General features: G+C 38.9%; 1 protein-coding gene across 5 annotated transcripts; it reads right to left on the bottom strand.

The window, feature by feature from the left end:
• Positions 1–1,849: 1,849 nt before the first annotated feature.
• Positions 1,850–24,153, bottom strand: thrap3a (thyroid hormone receptor associated protein 3a). 5 transcript variants are annotated; one of them, XM_055013327.1, is made up of 11 exons: positions 24,133–24,153; positions 13,139–13,283; positions 9,330–10,229; positions 8,290–8,970; positions 7,956–8,128; positions 6,218–6,329; positions 5,828–5,912; positions 4,263–4,444; positions 3,954–4,137; positions 3,687–3,830; positions 1,850–3,535 (listed from the first exon to the last, which is right to left on the bottom strand). In XM_055013327.1, exons 2-11 carry the CDS (start codon positions 13,258–13,260, stop codon positions 3,296–3,298), a joined length of 2,823 nt encoding a protein of 940 aa, XP_054869302.1. In that variant the 5' UTR covers positions 13,261–13,283; positions 24,133–24,153; the 3' UTR covers positions 1,850–3,295. The 5 variants fall into 5 exon arrangements, with proteins under 5 accessions (XP_054869302.1, XP_054869301.1, XP_023131773.1 ...); XM_055013326.1 differs by lacking the exon at positions 24,133–24,153 and adding an exon at positions 24,099–24,121; XM_023276005.3 differs by lacking the exon at positions 24,133–24,153 and adding an exon at positions 18,828–19,028.
• Positions 24,154–25,762: the final 1,609 nt, after the last annotated feature.

The following is a 25,762-nucleotide window of genomic DNA, read 5'->3' as shown; positions in this document are numbered from 1 at the left end:
ATAGATACTTCTTTCAAGGTTTCTGCACACTCCCAGTGGCATCTGTTTGGAGTTTAGTGACAACATAAACCACATTTGGGTTGCAGTCAGACTGACTCCAGTTGTGTTGTCCTCCTCGTGGCTTAGGCTGTTTCTAAGTCATGTGAAGTTCATTTCACGCGCTGAGAAATTCTATTTCTTACATGACCTTACTATATCTGTCTGCTCTTAAGATGAGCATAAGCAGTCCATTGACCTTAGACTTTTAAAGCTAATTAATATTCTTATAAAGGTGCTCTGATCTTCATTGCCAGCACTCATGCTTTCTGTTCCCTCTCTTCTGTGAGTCAGTGCCTGGAATGATTAACCAGTGCAAGCAGAGATGAACCTCTGTTCAACACGGAGTCTGAGAAGGCCCCGTCCAGGCCTTGGCTTGCTCACCTCCACATCCCACGCCAATGCCGTGGTCTCTCACCTAAGCTATACGACATATTCCTTTTGCACATCCGACACATCATATGAACATTTCAATGCCTGAATGCCATCAAATATTGCTCAAAGACTGCGAATAGTTCATATTATACACAATCTATGACACTGTTTTATGTCAGTTCATGAAGGCCGTGCATGCTTGCACAAGTTTAAAGGATATGTGTCATGTTTGACGCTATAATAGTGCCTTGCCAGATGTTCATCTGTGTGCATTCTGCATGCCGCTGATCCCCCCTGCATCCAAATGTGAAGGTTGTGCATGCCTGCATGAAATCAAAGAAAATGCATCATGCTTGATGCTGCTCATGGTCTCAAATCTCACATAGTATATCTCCTTTGTATCAAGTCAGTATAATAGTGTCTTGCCAGATGTTCATCTGTATATATTTACCATACTGCTGATCCCCTGCATCCAGATGTGACGGTCATATGTGCTTCCAAGAATGCATCAAGCTTTATGCCGCACAGTCTCCCATCTCAGGAGTATATTTCCTCTGTATTAAGTCACTATAATAGTGTCTTGCCAGACATTCATGCTTGCATTCAGCATGCTGCTGATGCTATGCATTCAGATGAAAAGGTCGTGCTACTCGCATGAATTCAAAGGAAATTCAACACACTTGTTGCTACACATAGGCTAATTTCATTCAATTCCATTTCATTTCAAGGTGACTCTGCTAATATGCACCTTTTGAGAGCACAGGTTTGGGGGTTTGTAATTCAGGGATTGTCTGTGTCACACCAGTCACCACCAAATTCATGTCATTCTAAAATAAATGGTTAAATTTTACAGTGTCCTGTCTGAAATGGAGTTCTGTGTTAGTAGATGCAGGCACTGAGTCAGGTTGTCACAGGGCCCTTTCTGTCCAATCTTTTTCTATTTCAGTCCAGCCCACCCACTTAATATGCTTTATAAATGAGGCAGCGTTCATTCCTCCTGTCTGCTACACCAGCCTCCAAGGATCTGCAAGTCTCCACCTCTTCCCCAACCTCCTTCTTTTAAAATGTTCAATAACTCTTACAATTTTACAAAGAGGGCCGCTGCACACCTCTGCATCTCTTTTCAGCCAGTGGAAGAGGACGAGGAGCCAGCCTTGAGCAGTGCACATCTTGTCATGACATCTTAACAAGCTGCAAACCTGAACTGCTCATTCAGAGAAACTTTCCAATCCGTAGAGGAAGAAAGAATTATGGGAGTGGTTGTTTGTCATGTGTTGTGGGACTGTAGGACACAGATTGTTCATAAACCCAATATTCCGTCCATGGACAGTTAAATAAACAATACCCCAATGCTAGCTGTAAGGTTCATTTTCAAGTAATACATCTGTGTTGGTCCTACACCTGTAAGAATTTGCAATAACAAATACAGAAGCAAATGTTAAAGTAATCAGTGTCTCTTTAATTTACAATCTCTAAGAAAAACCATTGACAACTATTTTTAAAAAAAAGCAGTATTTCCTAAGAAGGTAGCCTTTAAACAATGAAGCGTGAATCTCAATCTGTAGTCCTGTGTAACACAAGTAAGACCAGTGCACCCACAGCAAGGCACACAAATTATGTGATGAAATTGTAAGGACAGTTAGCCCAGCAGGAGCCATATCTTAGCCTCAATCTTAGAAAAAAACATCAGTGATATTTACTATAAAACATTCTATCATTAGACAGACTTATCCTATAAACTGCTCTGTATTTCTATTATTGTTAGAAACTATAGGCTGAAACAATTAAAATTTTGACCCAGTTTTATCATAATGTTGACAGAGTTGCACACAATTTACATAAAACATCTTTAGCTAGAGAAAAGTTTGCAAACACACGAAAAATACATCAAAATATATGGCAATTAAACTCTCCATTATAATCAAAATCAAAATCCTGCCAAGCCACGTACAAAAACTATGATGAATGTCTTTGGAAGAAAAAAAAAACATATAATCAGTATCAATATTATACACTGATAAGTGGTATCGAACATCAAGGAAAAAGCTACTGTAAAATACACAAATCTCTCATAGCCCAATGTTTAATGAGCGCATAAATGTACAGGTACTTGGTTTTAGACGGTTGCATGTTTCTAGCTGCTAGTGTTGTAAATGGGTTGATTGTTGATTGTTTAGTGATGGACTGCAGAGCACAAGTTTCAACCCTGTACAGTTTGGTCCCATTGTCAGATCAGGGTCATTTGTAGACTGACAAATTGCCTAAACAGTGGTGTTTTTTATGTCAACATGAACACTACAGTGTACTTTATGCTGTCATAGAAATCCAGACAAGGCACACCTCAAAACATACCTACTTTTCTTCACACTAACAGTTGGGAAATTAAATGATGGTTTAATGCATTTTCAGTACAGTTGATCTCAAAGTCTACTTAGAAAACATTTGTTTTCTCAAGTGTAAGGCAGAAGTACATCAACAATGTGCAGTATTTTTTTTTCTCTTGCTTATTCAAAACACAAAAGTCACAAAGATTGAAATCCACCAAATCAGAAATGTGTATTTTTTACTAAAATGCTGCACGGAAGAATTCAGTTTCCGAGCAAAGAAACGTGTAACAAAAACTTGATTTTTCATAAGAAACAGCAATTCACCTTAAAACAGTGCTTCTACCAGTCACAATCTGTATCCTGATGTAGGAAATTGTTGTGTCAAGTCAAAGTGAGTATTCTATCCTGAAATTAAAGCAATAAAGTTTTCATAGCGATAGCTCATAGTCATAAAAACATTTCCATCTGCATTTATGGATCCGTTGTAGCAAATAAAATCACTGAGTCACACAACAACACAGAAGACAGTTAAGATTTTCAGCCGACTGATTCACTGCTCAAGTATTCTCTCCATCCATTTCTGGCCCTTTATGGTCCTGTTCTTCCTCTTTCTCCTGCATGCCACTTTGCTCCCCATTGCCCTGGAACTTATCAGTGGCCCATTTGGGGTTATTGGTGTCAAAGCTTCCGGGGGCTTTCCGGATAATGAATCGCGGCCTTCCACGTGTGAAGCTTCCCCGTCCTCGCCCTCGGTTGTCCATCCACTTGCAGTCTGATTCCCCGTCTCTGTCATCGTGCTGAAATTTTATGAAAAATGATGGAGATGTGTCAGGGTCACAGTGACAAAAGTTTGAACTACACAGAAAAATTTAACAAGCACGAGATGTGGTTCCACATGGCCGCATGTGACTGATGGGAGGCATGAATAAGGAAAGAAATCAACTCTACCAAGTAGTATTTTTTGCTTTTGGGAGTATATTCTGGGTCCCAGTCTTCATTTTTTGAGTGAACTGCCATGTTCACAGGGTTACCGTGTGAACCGTTTCCCTGATAACTGCCTCTGTTCCAGCCCCTTCCACGAATTCTTACTTGCTGTAATTAGAGAAAAGATAAACAATTGAAAAGAAACAAAAATAACAAATATAGAGAAAACTGAAAACCAACATTCATTGTACCGTAGCTACTGCACCAAGCTATGCTCCTGATTAAACTTACAAATCCTCCGCGAGGCCGTCCTCTTTCAGCTGATCCTGGTGACTCCCTTTGACCCAGCCGAGCCCTGTTAAAACCTTCATCTTTTGAATCAGACTTGTCATGAGGTAAGCCTTCATTTTTTTGAGACTTAGAGGATGAGGAAGATGAGGATGAACTGGAGCGAGAGCGTTTCTTCTTACTTTTCCTAAAGATGAGGAAATTGTATATGCAAATTCCTTCCTTTCCAACTGTTTACAATGCATATGAACAGAATCATTCAGCATAACTGTAGATAGTTTGAAACAATAAATTACAAGCAGCTCCACATACTTTGATCTCTTGCGGTATTTGGAGAGCTTTTCCACAGATCTCTCTCTACTAGAATCTGGGGAATCTCCCGTATCTCTTCCCCGATCCTGATTATAATCTCTGTCATGAATGGAATATTTTTTACGGCGCTCAATATCCAAACGAAGGTCCGCTGGGTCACCCTTCATTTTTTCCCCGCCATCCTGAGCAAATCAAAACAGAACACAACATCGTGGATAGACTTTGGATTAGCACGTAGATGCTATCAGTCTGCTCTCAATCCAAGCTGGTCTGTAAACTAAATACTGAGGACCAGGGGAAAAACAAGAAAACCCGGGTGAAAGCCAGCTGGCATAAATAAAACCAAGCCATTCTGGAGTGAAGTTTCCAGTGCACTTAAAGGCCCATACCAGTGGTTTTACATGTTTTCGCTGTTTTCTAAAAATCTGAACCATCCCCCAAAGCACATGTTTTTAGAATTATTTTTTGCCTTCAAAGCAGCGTGAGCTGAAATATGGTGAGTCAAAAGTCAACTTAAAAATCAACTTATTCGAGCTAGGTCATCCATCACAGTCAACATTAAGTTAGTTTTATTTTATGTCAGAGTTATGTCTTGCCTTCTCAGATATGAGAATGGTGTGCTCTGGTGCATTCAAGTGCTTGTGGGAGATGCCAGCATCAGAAACATAAGGAGTCCACTCAATATACCCAGCAGCAACAAATAGCACCAGCATAACTCACATCAGCTTGCTTGTCTTCATGTTTCACAGCACTTCCAGCAGCGGATTCCCACATTATAACAATTGAGCTTCAACAACAGCTTCAGAGAAACTGAATGTTCACTGTGATGGACTTCCTGTTTCAAATGAGTTTTGATTCATTTGAAGTTAATTATCATGCTATATTATCACTACGACCAGACACTAATAGCTAGATTGAGGGTGGGAAACCAATCTGAAACTCTGAGATATGCTTTGGGAAATAATTACAAATAATACTAATGTATGTGCACTTCATCAATATTTGTTTATGGAATGCAAACCCGCCAGAATGATTTGTACAAAACAAAGGAAAAGGAGATATGATCATTCATGCTAATTTAAATGTGCTCATTCCTTAGTAGTATTTGCTCCTTATATTTACATTTGACCTGATGTGTCCATGCCCGTCAGTAAAGAAATACTATGAGGGTTTACTTAAAATGTTAAGCATGTAAATATAAGCACAGGTGCATGAAGTGGTTGCGGTTGGTTATTTCCGTTCCTTATTTTTTTAAGAGAATACTTACGAAGACAATTGTTTAGCGTCCTTTGAACAGCTTTGGCACACAGGATTCCATTTCTGACCTTATTTGATTCATTAGCGTCGGTCAGGCTTGTGCCCACAATACAATCAATTCACCATGTGAGGCGATATAACAAACAACAAAGTCAAAGTGCCTTATTTTGCCTTTCTTAGACTTTGAGCATCTCTCTTCAAGGAAAGCCACAAGCTTTAAGAGAGTGCAGTCTAAAGGCATCTGGCTTGCTCACTTGTTTGCTGTTGTTTGTTTCCAACATACGTCATACTGCAAAATGTTGAGTCACCTTGTAAGTGCCATCCTCTGAGCTTTTCATCGCCTCAAAAAGTTGAGAGTGTTTCTTAAAAGCACTTGGTGAAACATCAATTCGCCTGTGAGAAAGAAACACAGTTAAGGCAAGAAAATTAAGACCGCACATGAACTACAGTACTGGTGCCAGTTAGCACACCAACTGTGAGCTACACTGAACCGGAAAGGCAACATAACACAGAAAAAAAGGAAAGATACACTGCCGGGAAAATAAAACTAACCTCCACCAAGCATGAGAACATATAAGCCAAGATAGTCTGTTGATTATCAGGTAGGAAAGGTGAGAGAAATACCTGAAAGCTGTTAAAAGAGGAGGTGAAGCCACAGCACACTGAAGGTGAGAGGGTCACTCAATAGGCGACTCTACCTGTGTATCTCTGGGCTTTTTCTTGGCTTCATCATTTCCTTCTCTGCAGCTTGTCTTTGGTACAAGGTGAATCTCTCGTTTAGAGTCATGCCAGAAGATGGAAAGTGCTGAGCTGTAAGGGTAAACAGTAAGAAATAAAGTTTTGGGTCATAATTGAAGTTGTTTATTTGGCCACTGTCGATAACTCTAAAAGTCAATGAGCAGGACTGTTTTGTGGCACCAATATCAGATATGTATATGATTTTGGCATCATGGTAAAGTAGCCTTAACCCTGTATTATTTCCTGCTCAGTTTTTGCCGTCTGTTCTACATTTCAAGCTTTTTTGTTTAAATTAAATTCATGGAGATCAGAAATCCAGTATGTCAAATTATTAAAATATTTTTTAGGAACAGTCAAAAAAAGGAATTTACAATATAGAAACATCCAACTTCTGAAAAGTACTTTCATTTATACACTCAATACTTGGTTTTGGCTTCTTTGCAAACAATTATTGCATCAGTGCGGCATGGCATGGAGACAATCAGCTGATAGCACTGCAGAGGTGTTACTGAAGCCCAGGTTGCTTTTGATAGCAGCTTTCAGTTTGTCTGTATTTGTGCGCTGAGTGTTTCTTATCTTCCTCTTGACAGTACTCCATATGAGGTTCCATTGGGTACCAGTCAGTTGAGTTGGCTGACCAATCAAGCACAGTAATATCATGGTGCTGAGTCGTGCTGGAAACAAAGACCAGCATCTCCATAAAGCTCAAGAGCAGATGGAAGCATGAAATGCTCTAAAGTCTCCTGGTAGATGTTGCATTACTTTGGACACAGTGCCACCAGATGGCATGGCATCCCAAATCTTTACAGACTGTGAAAAATTCACACTTGACTTTAAATACCTTGGATTTTGTTTCCCCACTTTTCCTTCAGACTCTGGGACCTTGATTTCCAAATGAATTGTAATTCACTGCATGAATGCATTTCATGTGGAAAGAGGATTCTGGACCACTGAGCAACAGTTCAGTTCTTTTTCTTTTTATCCCAGGTAAGACACTTCAGACATTCTCTGGATGACAAGTGGCTCAATATTAGGAATATGACAGTTGTAGCTCCTTTCTTGAAGACTGTCAGTCTGTACTTGGTGGCTTTTGATGCGCTGACACCAGCCTCAGTTCGCTGCTTGTGAAGCTCTCCCATGTTATTTAATCAACTGTTTTGGACAATTCTCTCAAGTTTTGGGTCACCCTTGTTGCTTGTGCACCTTTTCCTACCACATTATTGTCTTCCAGTCAACTTTCAATTAATATGCTTTGATACAGCACCCTGCCAAGTGCCAGCCCTTTCAGTAATGACCCTTTGTGGCCGAGACTCCTTGTGGAGGGTGTTGATAATCGTCTTCTGGATGACTTTAAAGTTAGCAGTCTTCCCCATGACTGTTTTTGCATGTACTGAACTAGACCAAAAGATACAGGTATTTTGAGATACTGGATTTTTGTTTTCATGAGCTTTATAAGCCATAATCATCATAATTAAAACAAAAAAGGCTTGAAATATTTCACCCTATGCACAATGAGTCTAGAATATATTCAAAGTTCACTTTCATAAATATCAGAAAATATTACGCCTCATCACAATGTTCTAATTTTTAAAAATACAGTACCATATATTTCCTTCCTTACTGAAAATGTATCAGATTAGGTTATGGTGAATTGTGAATAATAGGTCAAGGTACAGCTAAAACACAGAGCTGACTCACCTTTGATGTGGTGAACAATGGCGACAATGTGTTGAGCAAACAGCTCAGAGGGACTCCTTTGTAACTGAGCAGTCTGAACATGCTGAAATATGGAGCGAAACTGCTGATCCTTTTTTGAGGCCTGCACAAGGTCCTGAGACAACTGTCGCTCCTCAGCTAAAATATCTGAAGAGCTGAAATGACAAAAACACATTCTTAAATCTTTTGTGCTTCTTTTTTTTTTAAATAGGCTAATATGTTGTTATGTCATCAGACAAAACCACATTCAAACAAGAAATGGAGCAAGAAAATAGTATCGATGAAAAGACTCTTGAAACCAATATATGATGCTCACCTCATCAGGCTATCTCCAAGGAAATCCATTCTAACATTAAATTTTGCTTCCTGTTTTCTTGAAGACATTAGAGGTGAGTCCTCTCCTCTGACCAGAAACATCTCTCTGACAGAGTTCCTCCTTTGTGGCAGTGCTGGAGATGGGACAGATGGAGATTTTACCATCTTCCTGGCTTTAGAACTTATGTCTGGTGACAGTTCTTCAAATTTTCCTGTTAACTCCCTTTTGGCAAGGGTAGCAGCAATGGCTGCTGATTTATCCTGCTTTCCACTGAGATATATCTCCTCTGCCATCAAATCAAGGTTACTATTAGCAAACTGGGAGTAGGCTGCATTCTGCCACTTGCCAAAGCATTCTTCAAACAGTTCTCGGGCTGAGTGAGTGACCTTGCTCTTTGGCTTAGAGGTCTCGTCCCCATTCTGCCAGTCTTTTTGAAGCGATTTTGAATGAGGCTTGATTATCATCTCAACCTCTTCCTCCCCATCAGCAGACAGAAACGGAGAAGCTTTCAAAAAGCTGTTCAGAGACACTTCACCATCAATATCCTCTTTGTACTTTCTTGATACTGAGTCAGAGATAGCTGCAGATGCTTTGCCATTTATATTCCCTTCATCGTGTGCTTCTGTGTTCTTGTCATTTTCCCAAGCAGATCTTGCTTTTTTGTTTTGCTCCTCCAAAAACCTAAACAATAAAAAGGAGATAAAGAGCTATATCTATCAGAACACAATTAAAGAAGAAATTTCAAAACAACACTGAAATATGAGCAGTGGGCAAGTATGTTATATATGAAAATGAAAACATAAAAGCATAATGAACTGGATCAAAAAACAATGTTGTCTTCAAAAGGCAAATATTTTGAATCCCACTCAATCTCTAAATCTTACTTTGGTCTGTTATCAGACACACAGTTTACTCATAGCCTTTAAAGCCAAGTAAATGGCAAAATAAAAGTATTGTCTAGGGTACCGAAAGAACCAAACAATAATTCATGTTTTAGGTTGCTGAAACAATGTCAGAATCAAGAGAAAAATTGGCCTTACTTCCTGAAGGCATTGGAGATTGCTGTTTTATCTCCATCCATGTATTCCTCGCTGGAGAAGAAGTCAAAGCTGGAAAGCATTGGATTTAGACCTTCATGAGTGGGTTTTTTTGTTGAGGATGAATTACACACCCTCTGCCAGGTGGAGGCGCCATTGCTGCTGTCATTTGTGATCTTACTGGGACTAGACTGGGTTTTAGTTTGGCTCTCCTGACCAACAGTAACAGTAGAGCTTGCCAAAGGGCTATTATTCCTTGGACTGCTGCTGCAGTCTGGCAGGCCCTGCCAGTTCCCCTCAGTTTTCCCACTGCCTGCACCTTCTCTAGCGTCTCCTGCCAATAACCCAACATGCTCCACTGATTCCTCATCTCCCCCTCCTCCCTTTTGGGCCTCCTTGGAGGCCAATTGCTCCTCTTTCACATCTTTACAGTTTTGGATAGCTAGCAACAAGGCTGGCCTGCATTTGGGAGAGGAAGAGTGTGATGACGAAGAAGAATGCTGTGAGTGTCTGGATAAAGGAGAAGAGGATCGGTCGGAGTGGCGAGAGTGACCACGAGGGGGGCTTCCTGAGCGTTTCTGCTGGTTGTGTGATCGTCCTCGTGAATTGTTTTGTTGCTGCTGCTGCTGCTGCTGCTGTTGCTGCTGTTGCTGTTTTTGGGGATTCTGCTTGTAATTCTTCCAGTTGGGGCGATAGTTGTTGTTGTTGTAGCCACCTCCCCCACCACCACGCTGGTAGCGCCCACGTGGGAAATAGCCCCGCCCTCTGCCCCTGAAGTTATAGGGCCTCCGGAAGCCACGGTGGTAGCCCCGGAACTCTCGGCTGTTCTGGTACCCCCTTGGATATTTCTTGTCCCGATTATGGGATGGAGAGTGAGATCTTGACCGTGACCGAGACCTAGAGCTATGAAAAAATAAAGCAGAAAAAAAACATGTAGTTCAAGTGTTGGTTCTGGCTTTTAGGCCCGAAAATGTAAAGTACAGTTAGAAACTCCAACTTTACCACAAGGTCTACGCAGCCGCCCACTGTAAAATTACCAGTTGAGGTCTAATATGGACTCAACAAAAAAATGCTCAATGCATTCATACATACTTCAAAAGACATTACATTCTGCCAAAATAGAACATGGAAAAAAAAACTTCCAAAGGTGGTGCATACAGTACATACTGTATGTGTGATCTGTTCATTTAGGCCTCTGACATATAAAATAAGCAGTTCATTCCACTTTAAATCAGTTTAGTTAGCTCCGAACATTTACATGCTATTGATCTGACATAAAGCTGCCCTTAAAACGAATATGAAGTAACTGCATCGAGCACCAAAGAGGACTGTGGCTGGAGAGAGACTTTAGAGTAGGTTGGCAACTCACAACCAAATGCTGTTTACTATACCACTCTAACAGGCTCCAGACATTGAACAACCATATGGAAAAGAAATACCTACCATTAAACCATAAAACACACAATGCTATATTCAGCAGCCATATATCAGTTGTAACTGGCAAAACATATGTTAGTTTAACATGTGTGCTTTCCATGCCGACAGAAGCCCACGATGGACTACCTTATGGAGAAAAACAAAGATTTCAAAGTGTAGTGCTACAAACCAGGCTGCAGCATCACGACAGTCCACATGGTGTCTCTGCTGCACTTCAGATAAACAGCCTTATGCAGCACTCTGGCCTGAACCAAATTAGCAAAGTCTTCAGATTATGACCACGTTGTTCTCCTTCTCAAATCAAAGGTTTAATCAGACCAACATGCTCTTTTCAAGTCGAGTCACATTTCAACACAAACTCCACAACTTTCCATCGGTATATTCTGAGTGTTGAAAACTTTTGGAAGATAGTTGCACCAAGCATTTATGTTACAGCTACATTTTCAGCAGCATTCACAGATCTAACAGCCCAGCGTTCCCATAAAAGTGCTTATACATTACAAAGCCGTACTGAAATTTAAAGCATATTTAAAAAATAACAAGGTACATACAAAACCTACAATATATCACAGAACAATGCTCCAAATTGACAGAGCAAAGCCATATCACAGTAGATACAAATGCATTACAACCACATTCACAAGCTTCAAAAAAGCACGTAACTCACCTAGCGTGTTTTTTCATTGGAATACAGAATGATTAAAGAAGGCAGCGCACCGAGCAGCACTGCACTCTCACAGTGCGAGCTACAGACTCTGCATCTCCTCTGGCCAGAACTAGTGGAGCATTGAGTCACATGGACAGTATGAGGGAGGAAAAAAGTCTACTTGAATGCTTTGACTCTATGCCTGCCAATTACAACAGCTTTTCAACAACATCAGGGAGGTTTTATAAGGATTACTTTGACACAAATTACTATACTGTTCCATTGAAATACTGCAGATGGTAGCATATTAATCTTATTTTAACTGCAAGTAAAATACACTACAACCTGTCTGTTTGTTGTTCGACTAGTCGGTAAGCAAAGCAGCAAACTGAGCTTCTTGTCTTACTGAGACTGTCTGCTTCTGTAGGCTGTGGCTGCTTTAATTACTGACTGAGGTGACACAATTAATAGCAAGTGATAGTGACAGTGGGGTAGGAAAAGTTTCGTGTTCACTGTATCGTTGCAACTTTGACAGGTAGATAAATTATACTGACAGCAAGAGAAAAAAGGAATGTATTTTCTGTTTTTAGTTATAACACTGTGCTGGATAGAGCTTGCACAAAAAATGCAGGAAAATATAGAATTTCTGCATGAATGTGTGCATTTGTCACTTTTCCTGGTGTTTCTATGTGAATCGCTGTTTATACACAACTTATGCAAATGTGTGCATTCATGCTACTCCAGTTCCAGTGTGCATTACCACGAAGTAATTTGCACATGTGCAGGTGGGTTCAGGAAGAGTAAACCATGAGATTCCTTCCACATCTCTTCTTTATGCTAATTTTAATACAAGCTGCATCACTGCCAGGAAATGAGCCACCCTGCCATTTTATTGCCATGCCACAGTCCTCCTGCCAGAAACAGCAAATGCATCAGAGAGAAGCCTCACTGTTTCTTCCAAATGCACATCATAGTTAGTAAACAACCGTCCAGTAAGGGCATTTGTACCTCAGCAAAGCAACAAACAATAAATACTGCCCTCTTGATTAAAGGCTAAAACATTTCCATGAGCCACTGAGATTAAGTAATATGTAAATGTTTTCCTATCTAATGCAAACTGTGCATTCATTATGAAACCTAACTAAACTAACTGCACTAACCGGCAGCTGAACTCTTTCTTAAACATCAATTTCCTGTGGATACAGAAGCTGATCCTTGAATCTGGGTGAAGACCTAAATCCATCCAAATACTACACAAGCTTTTTCTATTCATATGAGGTCCAAACTCATAAAATCCAGGAAAGGATAGGGTCTTTCAGAGGCCAATCAACAGATATGTAGCTTACAGGAAAACCTGAGCAGAATGCTGAATAACTACTTGTTCACTTGTTCATATATATATATATATATATATATATAAAAAAATATATATATTTGCTGATATTTGTGCACAAAAAGACAGAGCTTGACTTACTGCACCTCCTGCTACTTTATCTTTTCTTTGTAACAATGAAGCCACTTCTACTTTTGATGCTATGCGAATTTAGATATTCTTCATTCATATGTAACTGTGCAATACCTTGCAAGAGCAAATGTTTCAACATTATTTTAATATGTTAGATTTGGCTGTGAGGGAGTATCTTCAACAGTCAAGTACAATGAACCTGATCTTGAACACAATAACGCAGTATAAAGCCAGTACGTTGTTGAAAAGGAGAATTGTTCATACCTGTAACGGTGCTTCCTGGACCGAGACCTGGAGCGACTTCTGGAGCGGGAGGTGGAATGGTATCTTGACCGGGACCTTGAGCGGCTCCGAGATCTCGAGGCTGATTTTGTGGATCTGGACATGGCTGCAGTCAGATCGCCTCAAACTGCCACACAAAAGTGTCATACAACTGAGTTAGGATTGTGGAAAATAGATACTATAAGAGCAAGTCATACAAAAAAAATTGGATTATCACATCACCGTTTCAAGGCACTGGCTTCATAGAAATGATAGCAATCATCTGAGTGACCAGTTGACCAGAACAATGCATACACGCATAAAGGAAAAACTATTTCTAAGAATGCCAAAGGTCAAAAATCCCTGAAATAAAATATCCAGCAAAGACGGATAAACCATCCGGATGCGCTTCAAAAGCAGTATTGATGCCAAAGCTGAGTGAAGAAACAGAACAGCTGTGAAAAAGGAAGGAGGCAATCTGTAGTAGTGTACAGGGCATCTAAACAGAAGTAGCTTTATTTAGTCAGTGATCATTTGCATAGAGGGCAGTCTTCTATCAGTCATCTGACAACTCACCTTTTGAACCCACTTAAAAAATACATAAATACATTTAAAAAAAAAAAAAAAAAAAATATATATATATATATATATATATATATATATATATATATACATATATACTAAAATATAGCTGATCTATGATCTATCACTATGATCCACCATATTTTTCATATTTCCTGCACTGCAAAAAACTTATCAAATCAGTATAAATATTCTTTAAAAAATCAGTGACAGAAATGTTTCTTCTCTGTTTACTGTCTTCACAAGAAGACAACCCAGTGTTTGAAATAATAAAAAAAGAAAAGTCAGCATGTTCAGTACCATTTTCTCTAAGGCCTCCTCAAGATGTCACCGCATTTATTTGAATGATTACAAATAAAAGAAGCCTCCCCAGTTTACTCCAATTCTAAACATGTATAGTGTAGACACTATGTATTTTCTATTAAGAGTGTAGGCAGTAAATTGCTGCCTATTTTTTAAAAAACAGAAAAACTCTGGTTAATGTTAAACTAACATCTGACTAATTCGAAGTTAAATATTTAAATCCACCATCATTCTACTAGATTGATGGGAAAACAGTTGCTTTCCTCTCCATGTCACCATATAGGCTTGTGATTAATGATCTGCTATGAATTTACTACCTGACGGATGTTCTTTCGGACTGCATGCTCTGTGCACATAGACTCTAAGTGTACTTTTAGCTTCAAAGGATGTTTCCTCTCAACTCCTCCAGGGCTTTACTTGTAAACTCCCAAAATCATATTGATACAGTTCTATAGTAAGATGGCCTAGTTCTTTCCAAGGTCCACAAGGCATTATCTGTGACATATGATCTGCTGAGTACAGTAAAAACCAGGGATCAAATAATTGATCTTTCATTATGAGAGTCATCTTCAGGGACTTTGGAGAAGGAAATTGCCGACTACACATGACGTGGATTTCAGAAGCAGCGCACGCTATCACATGGTGGTCCCAGGGTGCATCCTTGCTACTATTTTGGAGAGTATTGAAATAGATCCATCTTCTCCTGCCTCCTCCCTCATGCTCTATGAACTTCCCACTCTCTTCATTCCAGGCAGCTTGTTGTTTTTGGCTTTCAGGGGATAATTTCCTGCAGGTCCAGCCTCAACAGAACGTGAGTTTAGCTTACTGTGCACATTTCAAGAATAGCATTCAGATGTGCCCCTTTACAGCATGTGGTGGTTCAACAGTAAAGTCAATAAATTGGGACAACCGTCTTAATTTGGCTTGATATATCAAGAGATGCTGGTCTGGTAAGCAACTGTTGAGGAAAACTTTAATTGCAGTGGATTATTTTGAATTTGCATTATTATCTGTAATAAAATGTTGAAAACAAGCACATCTGTGTTTCAGACATTTTTATATGCCTGAAAATAGTCCCCTTGAAAGCACTGGATGGCTGTCACCAGAAACTGTATACAAAACAGCTATAGACAGCTATTGTGTGGTTCTAAAGTCAAAGTAACTATTTCATTATGAAAGCTTTATTAACGCATCTGAACCTTATTTTAGCAAAAAGAATGCACAGTACAGGCACACTGTATGCAAGCAAAGCGCTAGTTTGCCTTTAGTTGGTAGACCTGAACAGTAGCCATGATTTCATGACAGCTCTTATGTGCATTTTAAAGTATCACTTTGAGAAAAGTTAATGGATAGAGCAAAGTGCTAAAAAAGTTCCAGTTTTTACAAAAACCTTTCCATGCACACTTTTGAAAAAGATGGGAGATAGAAACAGCTTTTTTGGAGAAGATCTGACGTACCAAACATTTAACTGACATAACTGATCAGCTGTTTCCGCGTTGTCTTTGTGTTTGCTTCCAGACAGCATGAAATGTGGCCTCTACCAGCTAGCATGAAAGAATAATTACAACTTTACCAATTGAAAACTGAAGACTTGTATCCCCTTTTCTCTCATAGATGGTCAATGTTTGGCCTGTTTATTACATGGCATATGCTGCCACCGTCAAACGACACTACACAACATTGTTGTTGACCTAATAAAGGTCCAAAGCAGTCAGTACAGAATAGCATGACCCATATTTTCTTTTTTAAGACTTTTTGTGACATTTCAAAAGTTTGTCTCAAACTTCCCTCACTTCATATGAAAGTATGGCAAGTGAGACCTGTTTCTATAGCTTTACTCTATATGCTGACTGATAACCAGCTGCAGCTGTCTTTGATCCACACTGTGTGGTCGGCAGCCTAATCACTGACATTTCAGCCTCTCAGAAAGACTGTGGCAAGCCTGGTCTTTAATCATTCACTACTAGATTTCCATCCACCATTACACTTACTGACACATGCATGCAAACGCAAACACATCTTCCTACACTTGCAAGAACTTTTAGCCATCACGTTTTATGTCTACTTTCTCACCTTTACTATATCCTAATCCTAAAAACTTCTCCAAAAGTCAGCCTGACTTATGTATGTGTTAACCACTGAAATGACACTTACTTATGCTATCACACTTCAACTCTATGTTTTGATGACGCAGTAGCAAACTTATGCAAATTAAGGTTTAAAGTCTAACCTCAGTGTTCCTGGTTTCAGTCCAGAGTAATTTTGTTGTTTTATCACTCAGTGTTGTTACAGTTAAAGGTAAATAGCTATATAGAACCATAACAAACTACATGTCATCCCTTAACACACAGGAATAGCATGTTAAAACTAAAAAAGCAGGTCCACAACATAACTGGATGGAAAATAACAAATAAAGAAGAGAAATTATAGAGTGTTGGGAAAGGTATTTTTAAAAACAGAACTAAACTGAGAGTGTGTCTCACACAGAGAGAGCATGCATGCACACACACATGATTAAGACTCCCCTTGGAACAGAGAATGACAGCTGCGTAATCCTCATCAGCTGTTTATTTCATGTAACTGCAAAAGGAGCTCTGATCAACAATAGTCCAGCAACATGATACTTTGCTCAAAGCATATGAGAAGAAACACTCCACTCAATCAACTGCCCTATCATTAAGACTGGGATGCCACAGTGGCAGCTGGAATCACATTTGCTATCTATACGTACCCCTGAGACACCCTGCATGCTATTTCAGAAAAGCCACGGCAACTGCCTTTGGCACAATGTTTGGTTATTGAAATAAGGCAGCCCCTCTCAGTGTTCCCTCAAGACATCTCACATGCATGTGGAGGCAGTTATTGGGTAGCAAAGCCACTGGCAGCACTGTGTAACACAAGATAAAACATTGAGTTTCCTTACTGAATGAAAAAAAATGTGAACAGCTGCTTCACTAACGGTTGTCTGAATGGGTCTTACTTTACTTTTGATTGTCTTCAGGAAACTACAGTAGCTGCTAGACAGACAAATGACGATTTCATTCAGCTATTTCCTGCAATATTATTTTTTGCTAATCACCTTCAGTGACAGATGAAAACATTTACAGGCTTCACAAGAAGCTGCAGCTAACTTTCTGCGAACTGCTAATTCAGCAACGCTCTGTTCTCTCCAGGAGCAATCTGTTTTTCATCAGTTATATCCTGATGACAATAATAAGCAGCCAGTAGACTAGAAACTGCTACTGTATGGGTGCTATGATGTATGGGCTTTAAGGCTTCTTCTGCCTGGAAAATGGCAGGCAGCAGAGTGTCACAGAGGCATCCTCACCCCGACATGCTTCTCAGCTGTCTGTCATCACCACATTTGTGCAACTCTCCTAAATACAAGTGGGAACTCATCGGCTAAAGGTCCTCTCTATTTTGGTCAGTTGGGAACAGCCTGGCAAATGAATTATAGTTTTAGCATGTATTTCCTAAATAGACTCCGTTGTTATTTGCTTTCTTCTTGCTTGGAAGCTCTGCATAAAGTTGGAGGCTGAGTTTGATGTTGTTGATTATAAGTGGCATAGCCAGAATATTTCCATTTCTGCCATGAAAATATGAGACAGCAGCTTATTAGTTAGGATTTATGACAATAAAGTCTAAAAAAAAAAAAAAAAAAAAAACCCACAAAAGTACACACCACAATTATGGCAACAATGTTCAAACCTTTTACACTTTCAAGTTGAATCAGTCCACATGTGCTCACATGGTGAAATGGACGTGGACAAAAGTGAAAACTACATGTCCTGTAATGCTATCTCAGCCTGTGCCAGCATACTTTGACATGGACACACCTATCTGTTGTGTGTGTACTTTCTGTGCAACTGGTGTTTGCTAAGTTGGATCCACCTCGACTAGGATCCTGCAGCCCAGCAGGATGCATGCTGGATCATGTTTTCATTATTTACTTCTTTTCTTTTTTTTCCTTGCATCAGATGTCCCCAGGAATAGATTCTCCAGTTGTACCAGAAAACCCACACAGATGAGAATTTACAAAAACAATGAGAGAGACGGTTTTCATTGCTATGTGACTTGGCAGGCTTGATTCAGGATTGCGGAGGGACAACTTTTGAGAAACCTGTAATCACAACACCCATTCTTTCATTGGCCTCACCACCAAAGGCAGGAGTCAAACAACTGGTAAAATTAAATGGCTCATTTTAGTGAGTCTTCCCATTGAATCCTCTGGTTGTCTGAGGATGCACTTTGGGAAAATTACCAACCATTAAATTGTCATGATTTAAAACCTGACAACCAGTATATGCACCTCAGTGATATTTTAACTAGTGATATGGGTGAAAGGCGTATTATGGTTGAAAAAGTAAGAAAGCATAACAAAGCCATGGGGTCATGTCCTCGATGGGACTGACCACTCACCTCCTTTGACACGCTTGGTTGATGCATTAACCAAGGGGAAAGAAAGCACCAAATCTACCAGCAAGACACATTTAACATCACATAAGAAGTCAGAAAAAATGTCTCCCTCTGATCATATTTAAAAAACACATTATCTAACGTCTCACTGACTCTGTATTATACCCAGAAGTTACGCAGAAACGCAACTTCGTAGCAGGATTTGCCGGCAAAAACAACAAAGTAAAAAAACCATACAGTAGTGCTTTTTGGCATAAATGGGTCCTGCGCGTCTCCATTTGCCTTTACTGTAAGCCTCATTTTTATATCCATGCGACTGAAAAAATACAATTTCTGGCTAAAAAAGACAAGTATTTTTTAGTTTGAACAAGGACAAAAATAAACAGCTTACCGGCCGGCGTTGTCGTTCGGCGTCGTCGCGTCACATTCACGTACCGCGGGATAATGTTGGTACAAACGAATGAATGACAATTTCTCCCCGGTCTCCTGTGTTTGTGGCCAACTTATGTGTGTGTGTGTGTGTGTCGTGTGAGGGATGTGTGTGTCGGCTGGAGTGTGCGGTGTTCACTGAGAGGGGGTGTGACGGGTGTGACGGCTCCGGGCAGCTCAGAGATTCAGATTTCCTTCCGCCTTTAACGCCGCTGTCTGTCAAAACACCTTCAAACGTAACGGAGCAGCGCATTAATACAACAGGTCCGCTGCTCTTTATTAACCATATTCAGCCCAATAACGCCTCGTTTCTACTCAGCTGTATCCCTGCGCTGAGTGACAAAGCTGCAATGTGTTTCTTGTCTGGTGTTTAACGTTATTTATCACATTCCTGTCTTATTTATCATTAATAGAGGCTTTATTGGATTTGGTTTGCCATTACCTACCAGTTAAACTGTACTAAAGTCCCTTTTTTAATTATACTGCTTGTATTTCCGCGTGCCACTTGTCTATCTAATCTAATACAATTCAGTTTACCCATGAAATCCACCTGTATAGTGGCTGTAATGTTCAGTGTTTCTGATATTAGCATAGAGGTGGAGTCATAGTGGTGGCATGAGGTTGGATTGCATTGTTTTTGTTCTTTATATTCTGACCCCTCATGTGTTTATTTAAACAGGACAACAAAATCCCTCTCACGGTACTACTTTTGTTGTCCAACCACTTCTAACTGTAATCCCACTAATAAACATGTCACTGTGAAAACTGTGAACTTCATGAAAGCAAATTTAAGGCAGGACAGCGATAGATCAGGCAGGGTTGTCTTACAAAGTGCAAACTGTGTTTATACTTAGCCGGAAATGTGCTTTTCGCTGATAGTTGCTGGCAGATACATTAGACAGAAGATAATTTAACTCAAGATGCACTTACTTCCTTTTCCAGATCTTGAAACAGTATCTCGAAATCTGCAGCAGCAGCAGCAACTCAACTTGACAGATAAAGACAGACGAGGTCCATTCCCCTCCATATTTGATGTACTTGTGCAATGAAAGAAGCAACCAATTCCTGCAAATGCATTTTATAGTTTGCCTAAAGTGGCCACCAAAAAATCTTATAAATCATTCAGCCACCAATGGCTGTTTTAAAAGGGCAGCTAATAGGTATAATCCAAACAGAAATGTGAGCCATTACTTGCAACAGGCTTAGAAAATACAGTATTAACAAATAACCTGGCCTGTGATTGATTGTTATGAAATCAGCGGGACTGTAAGTAATCCTGCTTTCATTTGGCTTCAGTTGGCTTTTATTAAGAAGTTTCATCACAGCAGTTGAAAGCATGGCTAAATATCAATGGAAAGTTTCTAACAGATCACAGTTGTGTTTATGACTAAGCCCGTGGGAACATTAGATCCATTCTACTCTCTAAATACTTGAAACTTAGGAATCATCTGTGCTATATTAAATAGTGAGAGCTTATTAAGATTTTTTTATTTCAGTAGTCCACTTACTCAGAAGTAGGGATTGATCGATGTGTTCTTGGTGAAACATAATGGTCATGGGGACTGATTACACAAAGTACAACACAAAATCTTTTTGAAATGCATTTGTTTATTTATGTTTGACATATTTTTGTCATTTACACTTCAGTGCTACTCATGACATGGCATGTCACCAGTCAGTCACTGCTCGAATGCTGACTACAGCTTGATAAATGCTACTGAATCAAATCAATGCAGCACATTTTAAAATGAATTTATTTTATTGGGATTTAAAAAAAAAAAACAGAACAATATATATGATGATTATATTGGATAAATGATGACTATCGGACAGATCTGATAATCAGCCAAGTCTATAATGATCATCATGTGGAAAGATAATGAGTGTTGTAAAGTTGAAATACTAATTGCAGCTATGTATACCTTTATGTCTTGAATCTGATAACTATTATTAGAACTCTCCTGGAAAATCTTTGGCCTAAGTTGATTTTTTTCACCATTGAGATTCTCATTTCAGTAAATCTTTCAGTAGCACACTTAGCGAAATGTGTTCTATTTTTTTTTTTTTTTTTTTTGTCTTTAGGATAAAGTAAATGATAAATATTTGCCTTCAGCTGATATGAACTCTATTACAGATAGCTACCATGTCAAAAAAGGTTTAGTCTTTTCTGGCTCACAACAAGAGCTACATTAAACCTAATCCCTTTTAGCTCTATTTTATCTCTCATTAAGTTCACTTTTAACACACTGCCTTTAGTATTAGTTTGCAAATTGTTGTGATTTTGGTTCTGTTGTATTACTACCAGTCGAATCAATCCTAAAATAGCTGCTTTCCCACTAACAAAATTTCCATGGTGTGGGTTTCAGTGGAGGGTTTTAACTGCTCGTGATCTGTATGCATCCTGCCAAGAACACATTTCAGGGAAAAACTGCTAAACCCTTGTAACAGTTTGGCATGAAAGTGTTTAATCTGCAAATACTAATGGTGCATACTGGTGGAAGTTTTCCACTAAAGCTTGCTTATAGAGCAAGAAATACTTGGTCATACATCAATTAAAATTATAATCTCTAAATAATAAGAAGGGTATTCTTATTGTGGAACACTGTTTCTGTTTTAGGGCTGCTTGTGATGATTTGCATTAATCTGTCAAGTGTTTGATTATCAATATTCCAGAATTTTTTCTTCATGACCGCAATATTTCAAGCAAAAGTCTGTTTTGTTTTATTTTTTTAAGTCACCAAGGGAATCTGTTGGGAGTCACACAAGGCACAACAGTTGGATCTCTTATCTCCTGGCTGCTGTGTGAGCTTCTTTTTCCTTCCCCTGGAATGTGCTACATTAAAAGATCTATTATGTCTGCTGTGCACAGTAGCCAACAGAAGCATCTACCACAGAGACACTTGCCTTTTATAGTCCCAGTGGGAGTAAAGTTAGTGTTGCTCATCCTGATAACAGAAATGAAATCTGACAGCATGTTTATAGGCATACATCAAACCTAACATAGAGAGCAAACAATAAAAATATTGCAGTCAACAGCTACTTCTAGTCAGACATGCCCTACCCACTGTCTACAAAAATAACATTTATGAATATCTGGATTAAAAGCGACGGTATCCTCTTGGATTGGAACCTTTGATCTCTTTATTTTCCTCACAAATCTCAATATAAACCTGACAAAATTTACAAAGTGATAACATCCTTAAAAGCTGCACTAAGAACTACCACTATACAGAAGCTTAGTTAGAGGCTTTTGTGACATTATAGTTATCTGTCAAATTGCTGGTAAAATCCATTTCAGGTACAAAATGTAATCTTTTTTCCTCACACTGCCTGTATCTTTTGGTTGGAGACGGAAAGTAAAACTAATATACTCGACAAAGCCATGTCTGGAATATGATTCTCTTTGCCACAGTTTGGTTAGGGTTTGATTTCAACCACTGCTTTTCATATAGAAATTGTGGTAAGAGTAATGTCCACTGGGCTATTTTTTTTTCTGGTACTGTATGATTTTTTTCTTAAATTTATATTTTTTTTTTACGAGATTTTTTAAATATTTAGCAAATAAAACATGTCAGTTACTGTAAATTGGCCAAGAGTATCACAAACCACCTCTATTAAAACAGTTTTTTATTTTTATGTTTAACTGCATGCAGATGTTCCTCATACATGTCCTTATTTGTCCTGGTGTAGCAGTGGCAAACTTACACACCGTGTATTTGCAATGGAAATGCAGTGATCAATAAATGCCACAGAAACATCCTGCTTATTTGATTAATTCAAAATATGACTACCAGGAAACTGACACAGTAAAATACCCAAGTCTTATTTTGAAGTCAAAGTTGGGAACAGAACCTACCTTGTGGTAGGAATGATGCATGGACGGTTTGACTGAAAGAAGGATGTTTGCATTTTTTTTTTTTTTTTTGAAAAGTTTGGATTCTCACATAACTTTACTCTGCAGAGGATTAGCAGTACTTGTTTCAAAAGGCCAAGAAACTGTGAGTCAGTAACCTAACAATATACGATAGCATATTAGTCAGAACAGCTTACACTTCTTCTGGGTTGTTTATTCAAAATAATGCTGTACAATATTATTAAATAAGGTCCATATAGGTCTATTTAATAAAGATCGATAAATGATCTTATGCATGTCAGCCTGGACATGTATTTCTCCTCAGTCTCCAGGGAAAAAAACTTTACACATTTTTTGCATGATTAGAACACCGAGGTCAACATTAATGGACCCTTTGACACTTTCTTAATAGTCAATTAAAGCTGTGTTACTGTTGCGGAAGTAAACTGTTGGTGTAAATCTATGCAGAGTTAAGCATGGAATGGTATCATATATGCGGCTGCAACTATGCAAAACAATGGATGATGTGATGTGAGTTAGTGTGGGAAAACATAGCAAAAAAGAAGAACTATGGAAATGTTTGTGATTGTGTAGCCATGCGAGTAGTGTGAAATTTGGCATAGCAGTGTCCAAGTACACGCTGTCATTCATGTTCCCCAGATAATGAATCCTTTTAAGCTGGTCGTTTCTAGCATCATCATGAGGTTGACATTTGTGGAAATGTTGATAGATAGGTTGCCCTGGTCTTTGATGCAAATATCTGTTTTTTTTTTTTTTTTTTTTTTTAATTTCCATGTTGGGATAATGGTTTGTCCATATATACACTACCATTCAAAAGTTTGGGGTCACTTAGAAATGTCTTTATTTTTTAAATAAAAGTTTTTTTTTTTTTTACGATGAAGATAACGTCAAATTAATCAGAAATACTATCTAGACAGTGTTAATGTGGTAAATGACTATTCTAGCTGGAAACGGTTGATTTTTAGTAGAATATCTACATAGAGGTACAGAGGAAGATTTCCAGCAACCATCACTCCTGTGTTCTAATGCTACATTGTGTTAGCTAATGGTGTTGAAAGGCTAATTGGTGATTAGAAAACCCTTGTGCAGTTATGTTAGCACATGAGTAAAAATGTAGGTTTTCATGGAAAACATGAAATTGTCTGGGTGACCCCAAACTTTTGAACCGTAGTGTATATGGAAAACCACACACACACACACACACACACACACACACACACACACACACACACACACACACACACACACACACACACACACACACACACACACACACACACACACACAAACTTTTCCCAGTTACATTATAATTACAATGCCTTAAGCAGAGCACAAAGTTTTCAAAAATGATTCCCTGACCTTGACAAGCCCCTGGGATGGCCCTACTTATCACCTGCAGCATGCCCCATGGCCCTTTCCCATTCATCTCTCTCGGCCACTCTTCATCATATCGCCACTGTCCAGACCTGGCAGGCTATTTTGAGCAATCCCTCTGACACCGCTTTCTCCCTCTGTGCCTGGATAAAAGAGTTACTCCCCCTACTTTATATCCTCCCCACCTGTTGGGGCTGTCCATCTCTTTGCTGACATGCCTGGAACACACAGAGCTTCAACATTACTTCTTATAACTGCACTTAAAATCCCCCAAGGGTGATGAACTGTGAAGGATCAAGAGCCATATGTTACTGCTGACTTAGAGATTGCACATAAGAAATGACTTGATTTCTCACCGTCTTTAGTTGCATTGTGGGTTTTAATACACCAACTTCAGTAAATCTTGACATTTCTATATGCTATTGTATATCATTTTGCAAAACTTTTCCAACCCAGAAGTGGTTTTAGGTGAACAGAAACTCACTGCCAGAAACAAACAACTGGTTGTTAGGCCATTCCTTGGCAGTCCTTTTGCATGACATTGCTTTGAAATAACCCATCTGGTTGTGGTTACCTCTTGTGAAGAGCCAAACTCTTCTTAATAATACTGTTGCTGGCTGAATCAGTACATAATTCATCCTTAGGGCATTGTGGTAGCAATTTTAGGACTTAATTGTTTCAAAATAAAGCTTCAATTGTTCTAAAGACCAAAAAAGGCTCTCTGTCGTTGGCAATAGTCATATTGAAATCACCAAATCCTTTCCGCACATAGTGAAAAGACATGGCTAGTTTCAGAATGACTAAACAGAATGGGTCTGTGTCAAATCACGTTAGTGTCAACTCAGTTTATTCAATGTACAAGCCTGACAATTCCACTTTGTTCCGACAAAGATTTTTAGATTTAATCACAGTTATTTTTAGAGTTTTGTCCATTGTTCACTGGTATCCAAAGATGAACCTTTAAAAGGAAGGAGAGAAATGTTTGCTTTTACTTAGGCAATGTGAGTAGAATAATACCTTCTTTAAAAAGATAAATAAAAAGACAGTTAAAATAAAATTACATAATATATTTTGTTCAGCTTTTAGACAGTGGTGGGAAAAGTACTCAGAATCAAAAGTATAAATATCAATACCGATACTACATATCAAAAGTACAAGTATTCATTCAAAGGGCCTTGTGGCCAATATATTGCTGTATTTTTCACCAATAAATTGTTAATACTGATGCATTAATGCATAAGTCCCAATGTAAAGTTATAGCTTAGTATTTGGTTGTGTGTATATCAACAGTCCCCATAGAAAATCTTATTCTGAAATGTAACCATAGCTGCCACATTATTATAGGGGAGTAAAAAAGCTAGATATCTCCCTCTAACATTCAGTAGACATGTAAAGTTACATAACATGGCAAACTGAAGGAAACAAGTACCTCAAAATCATAATACTCGTGTGCAGTACAGACAGTAAATGTACTGTTACCCTGCAGCACTCCTTTGAGCCTAAACAGATCATCTGTTGGAAACCTGCCACAGTTACAATTCATCATAGAGGAAAATCAGTTCATGGAATATAATCCTGTTTTTCAACAGCTGTCAATCCTTCAACACTAATATCGCTGTCAAATACACCACGTGTTTACGATCATTATA

This window comes from Amphiprion ocellaris, chromosome 9 (assembly GCF_022539595.1).
Source record: "Amphiprion ocellaris isolate individual 3 ecotype Okinawa chromosome 9, ASM2253959v1, whole genome shotgun sequence".
NCBI classification, from domain to species: Eukaryota; Metazoa; Chordata; class Actinopteri; family Pomacentridae; genus Amphiprion; species Amphiprion ocellaris.
Note: the sequence above shows the minus strand (reverse complement) of the source record. Positions and strands in the feature narration are given on the sequence as shown.

Coding starts and splice junctions, on each gene's coding strand:
- thrap3a (XM_055013327.1), bottom strand. CDS start 13,260: ATGTCCAGATCCACAAAATCAGCCTCGAGATCTCGGAGCCGCTCAAGG. Junction 8,129..8,289: donor CTTGGAGATAGCCTGATGAG/GTGAGCATCATA, acceptor TTGTCATTTCAG/CTCTTCAGATATTTTAGCTG. Junction 4,445..5,827: donor CAGAGGATGGCACTTACAAG/GTGACTCAACAT, acceptor TGATTTGCTCAG/GATGGCGGGGAAAAAATGAA.